The sequence below is a fragment of the Pecten maximus genome, chromosome 12 (assembly GCF_902652985.1).
Source record: "Pecten maximus chromosome 12, xPecMax1.1, whole genome shotgun sequence".
Classification (NCBI taxonomy): domain Eukaryota; kingdom Metazoa; phylum Mollusca; class Bivalvia; order Pectinida; family Pectinidae; genus Pecten; species Pecten maximus.
Genome location: NC_047026.1, coordinates 7,051,214 through 7,066,901, shown reverse-complemented (window position 1 = coordinate 7,066,901; position 15,688 = coordinate 7,051,214). Strand labels below are relative to the sequence as shown.

General features: G+C 37.8%; 1 protein-coding gene across 1 annotated transcript in view; it reads left to right on the top strand.

Annotated features, from left to right (window-relative positions):
- LOC117338816 (huntingtin-like) overlaps positions 1-15,688 on the top strand; it is a 55,661-nt gene that overhangs the window by 32,533 nt on the left and 7,440 nt on the right. The window contains exons 40-51 of the mRNA XM_033900169.1: positions 2,611-2,788; positions 3,208-3,285; positions 3,738-3,860; positions 4,335-4,511; positions 4,881-4,987; positions 5,643-5,797; positions 6,017-6,085; positions 6,323-6,428; positions 6,636-6,926; positions 7,283-7,438; positions 8,221-8,408; positions 10,085-10,199. Of these exons, the coding sequence (XP_033756060.1) occupies positions 2,611-2,788; positions 3,208-3,285; positions 3,738-3,860; positions 4,335-4,511; positions 4,881-4,987; positions 5,643-5,797; positions 6,017-6,085; positions 6,323-6,428; positions 6,636-6,926; positions 7,283-7,438; positions 8,221-8,408; positions 10,085-10,199 (1,743 nt within the window). The remainder of the gene's footprint in view (positions 1-2,610; positions 2,789-3,207; positions 3,286-3,737; positions 3,861-4,334; positions 4,512-4,880; positions 4,988-5,642; positions 5,798-6,016; positions 6,086-6,322; positions 6,429-6,635; positions 6,927-7,282; positions 7,439-8,220; positions 8,409-10,084; positions 10,200-15,688) is intronic.

Genomic DNA, 15,688 nt, shown 5'->3' with positions numbered 1-15,688 from the left:
TGTCTGATAGTACATGGTTTGGTTTTCTGATAGTACATGGTTTGGTTGACTGATAGTACATGGTTTGGTTGTGATAGTACATGGTTTGGTTGTGTGATAGTACATGGTTTGGTTGTCTGATAGTACATGGTTTGGTTGTCTGATAGTACATGGTTTGGTTGTGATAGTACATGGTTTGGTTGTCTGATAGTACATGGTTTGGTTGTCTGATAGTACATGGTTTGGTTGTGATAGTACAATGGTTTGGTTGTGATAGTACATGGTTTGGTTTTCTGATAGTACATGGTTTGGTTGACTGATAGTACATGGTTTGGTTTTCTGATAGTACATGGTTTGATTGTCTGATAGTACATGGTTTGGTTGTGATAGTACATGGTTTGGTTGTGTGATAGAACATGGTTTGGTTGTGTGATAGTACATGGTTTGGTTTTCTGATAGTACATGGTTTGGTTGTCTGATAGTTCATGGTTTGGTTTTCTGATAGTACATGGTTTGGTTTTCTGATAGTACATGGTTTGGTTGTGATAGTACATGGTTTGGGTTCCTGATAGTACATGGTTTGGTTGACTGATAATACATGGTTTGGTTGACTGATAGTACATGGTTTGGTTGTGATAGTACATGGGTTGGTTGGCTGATAGTACATGGTTTGGTTTTCTGATAGTAAATGGTTTGGTTGACTGATAGTACATGGTTTGGTTTTCTGATAGTAAATGGTTTGGTTGACTGATAGTAAATGGTTTGGTTGACTGATAGTACATGGTTTGGTTGACTGATAGTACATGGTTTGGTTGACTAATAGTACATGGTTTGGTTTTCTAATAGTACACGGTTTGGTTGTGATAGTACATGGTTTGGTTGTGATAGTATATGGTTTGGTTGTGATAGTACATGGTTTGGGTGACTGATAGTACATGGTTTGGTTGTGATAGTACATGGTTTGGTTGTGTGATAGTACATGGTTTGGTTGTGTGATAGTACATGGTTTGGTTGACTGATAGTACATGGTTTGGTTTTCTGATAGTACATGGTTTGGTTGTCTGATAGTTCATGGTTTGGTTTTCTGATAGTACATGGTTTGGTTTTCTGATAGTACATGGTTTGGTTGTGATAGTACATGGTTTGGGTTCCTGATAGTACATGGTTTGGTTGACTGATAATACATGGTTTGGTTGACTGATAGTACATGGTTTGGTTGTGATAGTACATGGGTTGGTTGGCTGATAGTACATGGTTTGGTTTTCTGATAGTAAATGGTTTGGTTGACTGATAGTACATGGTTTGGTTTTCTGATAGTAAATGGTTTGGTTGACTGATAGTAAATGGTTTGGTTGACTGATAGTACATGGTTTGGTTGACTGATAGTACATGGTTTGGTTGACTAATAGTACATGGTTTGGTTTTCTAATAGTACACGGTTTGGTTGTGATAGTACATGGTTTGGTTGTGATAGTATATGGTTTGGTTGTGATAGTACATGGTTTGGGTGACTGATAGTACATGGTTTGGTTGTGATAGTACATGGTTTGGTTGTGTGATAGTACATGGTTTGGTTGTGTGATAGTACATGGTTTGGTTGACTGATAGTACATGGTTTGGTTTTCTGATAGTACATGGTTTGGTTGACTGATAGTACATGGGTTGGTTGGCTGATAGTACATGGTTTGGTTGACTGATAGTACACGGTTTGGTTGACTGATAGTACATGGTTTGGTTGACTGATAGTACATGGTTTGGTTGACTGATAGTACATGGTTTGGTTTACTGATAGTACATGGTTTGGTTGTGATAGTACATGGGTTGGTTGTCTGAAAGTACATGGTTTGGTTGACTGATAGTGCATGGTTTGGTTGACTGATAGTACATGGTTTGGTTGACTGATAGTACATGGTTTGGTTGTGTGATAGTACATGGTTTGGTTGTGATAGTACATGGTTTGGTTTTCTGATAGTACATGGTTTGGTTGACTGATAGTACATGGGTTGGTTGGCTGATAGTACATGGTTTGGTTGACTGATAGTACATGGTTTGGTTGTGATAGTACATGGTTTGGTTGTGATAGTACATGGTTTGGTTGACTGATAGTACATGGTTTGGTTGACTGATAGTACATGGTTTGGTTGACTGATAGTACATGGTTTGGTTTACTGATAGTACATGGTTTGGTTGTGATAGTACATGGTTTGGTTGACTGATAGTACATGGTTTGGTTGACTGATAGTACATGGTTTGGTTGTCTGATAGTACATGGTTTGGTTGACTGATAGTACATGGTTTGGTTGTGTGATAGTACATGGTTTGGTTGTCTGATAGTACATGGTTTGGTTGACTGATAGTACATGGTTTGGTTGACTGATAGTACATGGTTTGGTTCTCTGATAGTACATGGTTTGGTTTTCTGATAGTACATGGTTTGGTTGACTGATAGTACATGGTTTGGTTGTGTGATAGTACATGGTTTGGTTGTGATAGTACATGGTTTGGTTGACTGATAGTACATGGTTTAGTTGATTGATAGTACATGGTTTGGTTGATTGATAGTACATGGTTTGGTTGTCTGATAGTACAATGGTTCAGTTGACTAATTGTCCCTGGTTTTGTTGTGTGTAGATGATCGACTGGATGTTCCACCATGACCTACTACCCACGTCTGAGCGTCTCAACAGCTGTCTACAGTGTATGTCCCTGATCCTTCAGCATCCCCAACTATCCATTGTGATAGGACAGAAACAGCACACCTCCTGGGTGTGTGCACTTACTGGAACAGCCTACCAGACTGTCTACTCGCGTAAGTATTCTCATTGGAATAGCCTACCAGACTGTCTACTCGCGTAAGTATTCTCATTGGAATAGCCTACCAGACTGTCTACTCGCATAAGTAATCTTATTGGAATAGCCTTTGGTAGAGCAAGGATTTATACTTATAATGAAAAAAGGTTTGTACACATGTAAGCCCTTCTGATTCATGGTTGTGTTTTCTTTCCACTCATTAATTGCGATCAGGTGCTGATGTCGTGCATGAATGTTCTTTTGGGATCAAATTTCATTGCCATGCAGTCAAATTGGAAAATAGAACTAATTATTTTTTCAACTTAAGATCTTTTGAACTACAGTTGAAAATGTCATGCTGACTGTGTTTCAGATAAAAGTAGAATTGAAAGTATATAAGTTTGACAAACTAGTAGTATTATTGTATGTCTGTTTCAGTAATGGTGGTCCCAGGAGAGAAGCTGGTTTCAACATCCGTACAAAACTCATGTGATCATTCCAAGGAAACTCTGAGTGGTCAGTATAAAGATATAGATACTTGTGGTTACAGTAACGGTTTTTTCTTGAGATTTTAGAAAAACATTTGTGAGCTGGAGCTATCTTATGAAATCTGTAGTCTTAATTTGAAATAAATTGAATCCCTAAGAATTCATTTTATGTAGATTTGTAAGAAAATTAGTCAGCTTTGAAAATTATTTCATCAGAAGAACAAAATTTTGGCAAAAAAGAAACATTATTGTGATATGAGACTGATTTGCTTCAAAAGTATATATATTTTTGTTTTTGGAATACAGTTATGAACCCTGAAAAAAGTTCTTCTCATAGTTTCCAAAAAATTTGATATGGACAATGTTGACTTATTTTATTCCAACAATTCATTTAGAACATAAAGAAAAATATTTCATTGATGATGGAATGTTTCTATATTTTGACACATTTCTAACAAGTGAACTTTGTGTTTTCTGTAGATTTGATCATTCGGGCATGTGACCAGGTGTCAGAGCTAGTGGAATTTTCTCAGCGACATTTGTCGGGAGGGTCCCAGACGATACCAAGCTTTCTACAACAAAATCTCAGGAACATTATCACAGGTAAATCTGTCAGAACATTGTCACAGGTAAATCTGTCAGAACATTGTCACAGGTAAATCTGTCAGAACATTATCACAGGTAAATCTGTCATATCCATCCAAACTGTAGGTAAAGGTATTGAAATATTCTACTTTTAGTAGTATTCATATTCTCTGTATGTGCATCATAAGTATTTTTGACAGATTTCATATTTATATTTTATGAAATGAAAATAAATGTAAGATTAAACGATATTTTGCTCGGTTGATATGAAGGATAAATTATTTTTTACAGGTTTCATATTAAGATTTTATGAAATGAAAATAAATGTAAGACTAAACAGTATTTTGCTCGGTTGATATGAAAGATAAAAAGAGTAATATTTTCACTCCATATGCTTCTTTCGGTATGTGACTCCATAGAGTTGCAATTTTGCATTTGAAACAAGGAAACCTGATGAATGTATTTTACCTTCTGGTAACTTATTGTCCTCAGGTTTAGGAAGACAACCAGTGCTCAACAGTTATGCCAGAACCCCGTCCATAGTGTGGAAGATGGGCTGGATACCGTCACCAAACGGGGAACCTAAGACCAAGTTACCTCCCCTGCCAGTTGACTTCTTGGAAGATAAGGATGTGCTGAGAGAATATATATTTAGGATAAACTGCCTCGGTATGACCCTCGGAAATCTACATAATTGGTGAAAGAGGAGGATCAATTATCTAAATTATTGATATAAAGCAGGGAAATGATTTCTGCTTATTTATGAAAAATAATAAAAAAAAAAATGAAAATAACCTTTATTTATCGTCTGTACATGGTAACAAGCAACATAAGCTTTGTAGAGCTTTTATTACGATGCCGCTGAGGGAACAAATATTTTTTTGTTATGAAAATAATTCCTGAATGGTAACTGAAAAATAATGAGGCAGCTTTTATTCCGCAGCTCTTAATATCTTCTATTCTCTTAAATTGGCAAAAGGAAATCGGGGTCGTTCAGGTTTTGAGAAATATTTAGTTTGTGAGTTTGTTTCTTGATAGGTTGGATAAACCGACAGCAGTTTGAGGAGACCTGGATGAGTTTGTTATCAGTTGTTAATCCGGTAACAATGCCGTCAAACGGAGAGGAAATGGTTGTCTCCCCTGAGGTAAGTGTCAGTGTTATCTTCACGTTTTCGTTATCGCCATCTTAGTTAAGTTTCTAGCGAGCCTTAAATCTACACGTTATATGATTTATATTGGGAATGTTATATATTAAAATGGACAAAGGATTTATATCTGAAATGTTATATATTAAAATGGACACACAGATTTGTTTATATGAACTACCAGGGACCAGTTTAAGCTCTATGATGTTTATTTGTCCAGTTTGATAAAATGAAATATATTTCGTTTTGAAAATAAGAATTTAAGATTTAAAAAAAGTGTGAAGATTATTCCATGTTCACCCTGTAAGTATCATATTTGACCCAGTATACACCCCATTCTTTGGAAATGCAGACTTCTGTTATTCAACAAGTCTATTATGGCTGTTTCTTATTAAAATTTTTAAAAATTACCCAAGGGAGTATAAGGATATAAGTAGTATTTTAAAGATTTAAATAATTCAGTAAGTGAATAAGACACTGGTGGATCTTCCCCTGGAGGAGATGAGGATATAAGTTGAATTTTTAAGATTTAAATAATTCAGTAAGTGAATAAGACACTGGTGTATCTTCCCCTGGAGGAGATTAGGATATAAGTTGAATTTTTAAGATTTAAATAATTCAGTAAGTGAATAAAACCCTGGTGTATCTTCCCCAGGAGGAGATGGAGCGTGCCCAGTGTACAGTGATGGCAGTAAAGGCGATCACATCCCTCCTTATACAATCCACGCTAATCCCAGTACCAGGCAACACCAGCTACAGCTCCTACGAGATCCGGCCGCGGGACAAGCCCCTTGGTTTCCTTCATACCAGGTAGACATACCAATATCTGACATACTAGTGTATACGTCAATATTTGTAAGGACATAGGGGCTTGCTGTTTATATTTTTAAAGGTTTCTGTTCTTCACTATTAAAATCTGTAAATTGAAAATATTGAGAAAATTGAAGAACTTTTCATAATTCCAATTTCAAAACGTACATCCTTTTTGCTTCAAACTTTTTAAGCTGGTGTTACTTGTGTTGTTAACAGATGTGGGAAGAAGCTGACTGTGATACGAGGTGTGATCGAACAGGAAGTCCATAATCTACACTGTCGTAGGTACGTAATTGTGACATTATGGCCGTACAGTTTTCTTTCTCGTAGTAATTTTGTAATTGTTAACTGTCTGAATAAAAAACTTCATTCAAATTTTTAGATAATTCAAGATAATTTTTTCCAAAGAAATAATCTAGATACATATAACTTTTAAACAACAGGAGATAGAAAAATTAAATAATTTTCTACAACATTTGAAGATTGAACCCTACAATTTATATAGCCCTTGTGTCTGTTTAGGCTGGTGAGGTCGGGCAGTAGTAGTGATGAGAAGGACCTGCTGAGGTACATGTTTGACAGTAACTTAGAGAGAGAAATCATGTCTGACGACTACACTCTAGGACAGGTTCGTAACAATTACTGCACTTTCACTTCAGTTCATTCTTGCAAAGTTGTATATCTTCTGCTTTTGTTCACAGACGCCACTTAATTTCTCCATTATGGAGGGGGTCTGTATTGAGGTTCTGATAAAGGCTCACAGAAGACGATTTCAAGTGTGTGACATGTTCTTAAAAAGTTTGTTTATAATAGACTTTACATTGATATTTTACAGATTGCAATAGAGGCTATATGGTCAGTTGTCGGGGCACTTGATTTCCACATAGCTGAATCGGACACGACCGATTCCCTAGATAGCCCCACCACAGATTCTCCTGACACACCTGGCCGGTCGCGCCAACAGTTTCCGCTGCTGTCATTTGAAAGAGAGCGTCGAGAGCGGTCAGTGAACCTCAGTGGACTGGACATACACTCCTGTCTCCAGTTTTTGTTAGAGCTGTATGGTCAATGGATGTTGACCAATCCCAGGCCACCCCTTATGCTCAAGAATGAGGTTGTCAAGTCGGTACGTATTCTTTTCACAACTTGATTTCAATTGTGTACATATTTGTTGGTTACTGTAAATGCCACATTTCTTGGTCGTTTAACCAATGAAATGACCAGTTCTAGATTTTTTTGGCAAACCATCACATACAAATTATCTAAATGACCAAAAGTATGCTCATTAAATATTTTGTTCCAAATAAGTTGTTTTTGTGACCAATCACATGCTCTGTAACAGATTCTATGACCAATTGTATGTTGTGTTACAGATTGTGTGCCTATCTGACTTGTTTATGGAGAGGGAGCAGTGTTACAAATTATTTGACCAATCCCATGCTCTGTTACAGATTCTATGACCAATCATATGTTGTTTTACAGATTGTGTGCCTATCTGACCTGTTTATGGAGAGGGAGCAGTATGATTGGATGCAGGAAGTTCTACTGGACCTATACAAGACCCATCCACAGGAGGACGAAGTTCTGATGCAGTATCTCAATGTGGGCATCTGTAAGGCTGCAGCTGTAGTAGGCATGGTAAGTACTAAGTGACTAAATGTCAGCAAATCACACGGGACATGCTGACATTTATAAATCACCCCTATTAAATGGATGTTTTGATTGGCTGACTTAGGTTAATATTTACACCATGCTATCATAACACCAAGTTCCATGTAGGAAGGGGCCGCGCTGGCCGAGTGGTTGAGGTGTCTCAACACTTTATCACTAGCCCTCCACCTCTGGGTTGCGAGTTCGAATCCTACGTGGGGCAGTTGCCTGACTGTAGGCCAGTGGTTTTTCTCTGGGTACTCCAGCTTTCCTCTACCTCCAAAACCTGGCACGTCCTTAAATGACCCTGGCTGTTAATAGGACTTTAAACAAAAACAAACCAAACAAACCAAATATCTAGGTTCTAGACCTGATTACATTCTAGTGGTCATCAGAACCACAGGACCCTCTACTGATTTGGTTCCTAGTTCTAGTCCTGATTACATTCTAGTGGTCATCAGGGTTAAAAGTTGCATTTGACCACTTCTGAATGGGACATAATGTGTCATGTCTCGTTATTAATCATTGTCATACCCTTAAAACCTCTCAACAGATTTGGCCCATGTTTGTCATAACATCAAATTCTTTGGGTAGGAGCGGGAATATTCACGTCTTCCACCCATTTTCTGGTTTCTTACTTTTGTATTACTAGGAAGATTTCCAGTCATAGTATTCTTATATAAATTGAGATATATTCACTAAAAATGCATTTTCAAGAAAAAATATTGTATGTGTTGGTGACTTTTAATGAATCATTATGGTTCCTATAGGACAATGCCACAACAGAGAAGTTGATGAAGATCATTGACGCTGGCTTCAGGAGTCCCCACTTACCTAGCCGAATCGGGGCTCTCCACGGAACTCTCTATCTACTGGAGGCAGGAATACAGGATGTTACCAAGTTACTTGTTCCCTTAGCAACAGATTTCCTGTTACGAAATTTATCATCGGTCAGCCAGTAAGTAATTATATAATTTAAGCATTTTTCTTTATAGAAAACTTTTTCATTAATATCATCAAATACAAAAATAGACATATAATATTTTATTTATTACCTACAATCACCTAGGTGGCCGGGGTTCGATTCCCCGATTGGACATGAAAAGGTATGGGATCACCTGTCTGACCAAGTGGTTTTTCCCCGGGCACTCCAGTTTCCTCCTACTGTAAGACCCTTCCCCGCTTCCATCCGGGCCATCAAGTGTGATTTATATAAGTTGATATAACTTGTTTCGTATTTTTCGTAAAATAAATTAAGTTTACAGTTTAGTTACCTACAGGCTCATCTGATTTATTTGGTTATGGGTCGTCACTTTATACAGTGAATGGTAAAAAGTGTTCTACAGATATTAGAAATCAACACCCGAATTTATTACTCTAATGGAGCTTATTGTCCTTTGCTGAGGTGACATCCAAGTTGATCAAACTTTCTGTAGATCATTTCAGGAAAACAAATAAAATCAAACCAAAAATTGTACTTAAAAATATCCTTTTTATAACAAGTGAAAATTTCATACAAAATCCACAAACATGATATACAAGGCAAGTGATGTATGGATGTTCAAGTACCTCCTTTAGACAAATGAATTATTTGAGCTGCTGTTTTTATTGGACTAAATGGATATAATACTACTAATTATGAATAATAAAAACTTTTAAGTGATGATTTTGAATTGCATATCTCAATTTAGGATCCAAATTGATAATTATATGACTGTATTTATCTGCATATAAGCCCCTCATTCACAAATAACTTTAATACTTAACTTTTACACTAGGAGAGGGGCTTATTTGAGGATAAATAGGGTACTAAACCTTACACTAGTATGGGAAGGGGCTTATTTGAGGATAGATATGGCAGTTGCTATATTGGCCATGACTGACTCTCAGGGGTCTGATGGGTGGGGCTAAAATAGAGCAAATTGAAATTACAAATCTTCTCAAGACCCAAATAATGTAGAATTAGATACTCTTCATAGATGGAAGGGTCTTAAGGTGCTTTACAAAAAGGGTGAATTTCATTACCCTGGGAAGGGGGTAAAATTTACTATAGTTCATTTATGAGGGAAATCACATTTTTGAGCATTATTTGTTGAATTGAAAATGGAAATGATTAAAGTTTGGTTAGAATTATCAGTATAGGATAACATATTTAAAGTATGCACATGTTGACTCTGACTGACCCCCAGGGGCTGATGGGTTGGGCTAAAATGGGTCAAATTGACTGACATTACAAAAATCTTCTTCTCAAAACCCAGATATGGTAGCATCAAATACTCTTCATAGATGGAATGTCTTAAGGTGCTTTACAGAAATTAGAAATTTCATTACCCTGGGGTCCCATATTTCTCTCTGGGGAGGGATAAAATTTACTCCAGTTTATATAAGGGAAATCACATCTTTGAAATATTTTTTTTTTTTTTTTTTTTTTTGGAAAATAATCAAAATTTGGTTAGAATTACCAGTATAGAATGACAGTTTGATGGTATGCACATGTGGGTCCTGACTTAATGACCCTCAGGGGTTGATGGGCGGGCCCAAATTGGTCACATTTACTGAAATATATTAGAGCTCAATAAGGTCCTTTAGGACATGTTGCCTAGTAAGTTCAGCATCTGAATCTGTCTACTTCAGGACCTGTATCACCAGTCAGAACTACATGCTCACCATGTGGTCAACAGCGTTCTACATCATGGAGAACTACCACATCGACCTAAAAGACCTGGAGTTCCCCAGTAAAGTCCTCCAGGTAAGTCTACTTTTGTCTAACACTGTTGGAACGTTCCTTTAACCTTTCAACCCTAAGGAACTTTAATGGACTCTGCCATTCATTCATCATTTGAAGTCCATTATGGTCAGTAGGGGTGAAAGGGTTAACCTTTACATTTAGCCTTTTCTTTCACCACAGTTTGTACTTCAGAACCGCTCAGTGAACTTGCTTCCCTCAGACATAAACACTTGATTGGTCTCTCAGAACAACCTATATATGTTAATTAAAGTGGGAAGATCCCCAAAGAACCAACGTCCATTCAGTGTAGTTTAGGAAAAAGTTTGTCTTCTAGGTCTCAGGAGGATACCAAATGGTATGCAGGGCGCTCTTTAAAAGTAGAAAAATCATGGTATACCTATATATGTTAGTATGTGATGACCTGATTTGAATAATGGTCTATATATATTTACTCCATTACCTACTGTTTCAATCTCTATGTTTGGACATGATGACTTTTCGCTTTATCTCAATCTTTCTCTATATGGCCACTGGTTTCAATTAACATTTATACGTGATAACATCTCTTCCATCTTCCATATTTACACCTCAGTCTGTATATGTAATTGATAACTTTCATCTATCAGCTTGTGATAACCTTAATTGACTATTTTTACTCCATGAACTTTCCCTTTTATTCAGACTTTATGACCTTTGACTACATGACCTTTGACTTCTACACATTTGACCCCAAATCAAGTCTTACTGTTTGTACTTGATGACCTTCACAATTCCGAATTCAAACCCGATCCATAAAAAACCTCCGGTCTGTACACCGACAGTTTTCGGACTGAATTCTTGGTCAGTGTAGAGATTCCTCATGAACGTGCCATCATTGCCGACCATTTGTACCGATTTACTTGTCCGCTCGGCGATGAAGAGTTGTCCAGCAGCATCATAGCAAGCGTCTGTAGGCCAGAATGTTGAAGTAGACTCTTTCTTGTTTCTCCCGGACCTCGTAGAAGACCCCCTGGATTTCCCAGACCGCAATGTTCTTGTTTGTGTGGTTTGGCCACGATACTGGAACAATAGCTGGAGGTCAGAGGTCAGCACAGTAACACAGGGGTTACCCTTTCCATCATGGGACTGTTCGTCCCAGTCGACCACAGCGATGTTCCCCGAGGTGGGACAAACGCTGATGTGTTGAGGGGATGCTATGATCTGACGGCCAAGCTTGTCTGAAGAAGCCGTGAATAGCTCTTCGCCTTCCATGTTGTATACACAAATTTTACGGAATGAGCCAACAACTGCGTTTTCATCATGGGTGAGGGCAAGTGCACGTGGGACAAACGGGAAGTTTAGCCGGACTTCTGTATTGGTTGGGGTGGTCATCTCGCGTACACTGTAGTCATACTCGCTGCAGCACCAGAGGTTGTTGGTGACAGGCGAGGTACAGATGTCCCGGATGTGGAGACCCAAACCTGTACTTTGTTTGACGTCCCCCGCCCTGTCCAGTAGGACTACCTCTTTCTTCTCCTCGTTACTGATCCAGCTGTACACGTCCTCCGTCGGCACAAGGGAGGTAATATCTGTCAGGTAACGAAACTCGGACACGACACTGTACAGGGCGGGAGTAGGGGGTGCCGGTTTGTCCACCTTTTTCACCACCTGTGGTGCTAGTGGTGAGAGCTGTTTAGGTCGGTACCCCACGATCTCCACACCACCAAAGGCCGACTCCAACAGAGGCAGGGGAGACGACCCCATCTTATACTTCGTTGTCTGAGTGATCGGAACTCTTGGAAGCTTGAGTCCTGCACGGATTATCTTCTCAGAGTCGAGTACGACGGAGAAGTCCTGCGTGTCGTTGGCCTGATGACACTTACGGAGAGCATATATTATTTCAGTGTGAAGACTGTTGAGCTCTCCGCGGTAATAATCTATATAGACAGTGTTCTCCTTAGCCACTTCTGTAATGGTGTTAACGTGACGCATTGTGATCTTGTCAATCTCGGCTTTTAGCTCCTCCCCTCGCTGTTGTACTACACCAATCAACTCCTGGTAGTGTTTGCGGTTCTGTTCCAGTTTACCTTCAGAAAATTTTAATTCTTTTAAGATTTTCGGAATCTCGGACTTCTCTGCTTTCTGTATGTAGTGCTCAATAAGCTTTTTCCAGACAAAGTCGGGTGTGTTTTTAAGCTTGACCAGTGTGTGACCTTGATGTGTGGAGGTCACACACTCGGGACATGCCAGACTGCCATCGCAGTCAGTACAGCTGTAGCAAAGCTCCTCCCGTGGGTGATGCTGACATAACGACACCGCCTCCTGTCCAGGGTTGAGCGGTTTCTTTATAGACATCCCGTGTCTGTGGACAGTTAGATCTGGGTAGTCAGTCCTAATCTCGCATCTGTGAGCATATCTGTAAATACATCAGTTACTGTTTAGGTGAAAAATAAAAAATAGAAAAATAAAAAATAGAAAAAAAAAAAAAAAAAAATTTAAAGAATGATCGAATATGGATAGAGCAGAATTAAAAAAAAAAAAAAGAATGATTGAATATCGATAGAGCAGAAAAAAAATAAATAATAATAATTGAAAATTGATAGAGCAGAAAAAAAATGATAAAGAATGATCAAATATTGATGGAGCAGAAAAAAATCATAAAAAAGTATGATAGAATATTGATAGAGCAGAAAAAAAATGAATAAAAAAGAACGATTGAATGTCAATGGAGCAGAAAAAAAATAACAAAGAATGACCGAATATCGATAGAGCAGGGCTTTGGTTGAATTTGTAGCATTAGGACTATTGAAATATCTACAGAATGGGAGGACTCTTGGTATGTCAGGCAGCAACCCATAAAAGTGATTTGATTCAAACAGTACTATGTTATTGGATACATGTTCTCCATCATCCACCATGTATAGAATTTTTTTGTTTATGGATTCCTTCCATCATTTATGTATATTTTGCTGGAATATCTCTTACTTATAATTCAGTGCTTGAGGTTAAATGTTTGTTTTATTTAAGAGCTCGAGGGACCCAGATTTTATAGTCTGTCTATTTTTATTTTACAATATTTCATATACAGGTTTCAATTCAGTTTCATTAGTCCCCCATTGGGAACCCGGGGTGGGAGGGGGGACTATAGTTTTGCATTTTATCTCCTTCTGTCTGTCTTTCTGCTATCTTTTCCGGTATCAATTTCTTTCACTCATGACCCATGTATGACATTCCAGTGGCGAGTAGTGTAGGATAATGAGTCTGAATAAACCTTCTCTTTGATGTAGGTCGAAGGTCAAAATGTAGGTCAGAGTGGCCTACCAAAGTGAACCCATGCCCCAAGTATCTATGTTCCAGAGACAAGTGGTTCACCTTGGTGAGTCTTGTGTCATAAGTAGGTCACCCTGACCTATATATTTTAGTCTCCCACTGGTGAAACGGGGGGGCGACCTATAGGTTTTCTCCTGGTGCGTCTGTCCATCCATCCACTCATTTTTCTGCACTTTTTCTCAATCATGCTTCAAGGTATGTTGGTAAAAGTTGGTTTGTAACTTAAGTATGAGTAGCTACAGATCAGATTTGAGTTTCAGGGTTTTTGGGTCAAGGTCACTGTAACTTTTTTTAGCAGGGGTCGTCAGGGGACATGTATTGCTTTAGCAATACCCAGCATGCATGCTATCTTTGACCCACAGATTCATCACCTGTGCATTCTTGGTACATAATTTCATATCCAGTGGGCACTGTAATTTGAGATATCAAATTAATGTTACACAGTAGCAAAGTTTTATTTCTTCCTAAGAAAGTAAAACTACACAAATGTAGAACATCCAAGATGAGATTAATTTTGGATAATGACATGAGAATACAGCATAACATATACATTGCAATAAATTATTTCAACTCTATTTCCTTTGTTTTATTGGTTATATAAAAAGCTGCAGTTAATTAAAAGATTTATATGTGTATTCATTCATAGAAAATGATTTTTTTTTCAGTAATTTTGAATGCCATAACTGCATGATGATATATTCATTTTTACAGAAAGTGACTTTAAATTATTATCACAGAAAGTTTGCCTTAAAACAGAATATAAGGAAAGGTTTGATAATAACACACCTTACCTCTTGGTTTTAATGTAAATAGTCCAATAAATCTCTACAAAAACTTGGTTAGCAGGCTATGAATAGATCAATTCTTATCCTCAGAACTAGAGTAAGTTTTCTTATCCTCAGAACTAGAGTAAGTTTTCTTACCCTCAGAACTAGAGTAAGTTTTCTTACCCTCAGAACTAGAGCAAGTTTTCTTACCCTCAGAACTAGAGTAAGTTTTCTTACCCTCAGAACTAGAGTAAGTTTTCTTATCCTCAGAACTAGAGTAAGTTTTCTTTACCTCAGAACTAGAGTAAGTTTTCTTACCCTCAGAACTAGAGCAAGTTTTCTTACCCTCAGAACTAGAGCAAGTTTTCTTACCCTCAGAACTAGAGTAAGTTTTCTTTACCTCAGAACTAGAGTAAGTTTTCTTATCCTCAGAACTAGAGTAAGTTTTCTTTACCTCAGAACTAGAGTAAGTTTTCTTTACCTCAGAACTAGAGTAAGTTTTCTTATCCTCAGAACTAGAGCAAGATTTCTTACCCTCAGAACTAGAGTAAGTTTTCTTACTCTCAGAACTAGAGTAAGTTTTCTTACCCTCAGAACTAGAGTAAGTTTTCTTATCCTCAGAACTAGAGTAAGTTTTCTTTACCTCAGAACTAGAGTAAGTTTTCTTACCCTCAGAACTAGAGTAAGTTTTCTTATCCTCAGTTTTCTTATCCTCAAAACTAGAGTAAGTTTTCTTACCCTCAGAACTAGAGCAAGTTTTCTTATCCTCAGAACTAGAGCAAGTTTTCTTACCCTCAGAACTAGAGTAAGTTTTCTTATCCTCAGAACTAGAGCAAGTTTTGCCAAGTATTCCAGCTTGTCTTTGAGATCATCAGCAGCAGGCTGTAACAGTATCGGTCTGATTTAAATGTCCACACAATGTCTATCTGGCTGGTGGGAGTGTGTAGGCATGTGTCCAACAGTCAACAACATGGCTCTCCGTTATAGATACTCAGGTTGTCCACTGTGGTCACAGAGCGTGACAATTACCAGTACACAATGACAGCACTCTGCGGCCATTGTTTGTCCGTTACGCTCTGTAGCCGATTGTCAGTACTATTAAATTCACCGTGTAACTGTATTAATCTGCCCCAGTGTTCATACCAATAAAATATTAATATTGTACGTCTGTAGTCTGTAGGCCGAGTGTTAATTGTAATGATTGTTTAATGATATGTATACACATCTGTCGGGTCTCTGTACAGCTGTACAGTATATAAGTATGATGTAAAAAATACAATAGTACATTGTCTATATAATTCGGTTGTAATACTTCAGACCAAATATTTGTCACATGTTGGGTATCAATATTTTAGCTGGCTTGTATAATTGTATTAGCTGTAATTAACACTGCCTCGACCGATTGCCATTGTCAGGGGCTTTCTAAATACATGC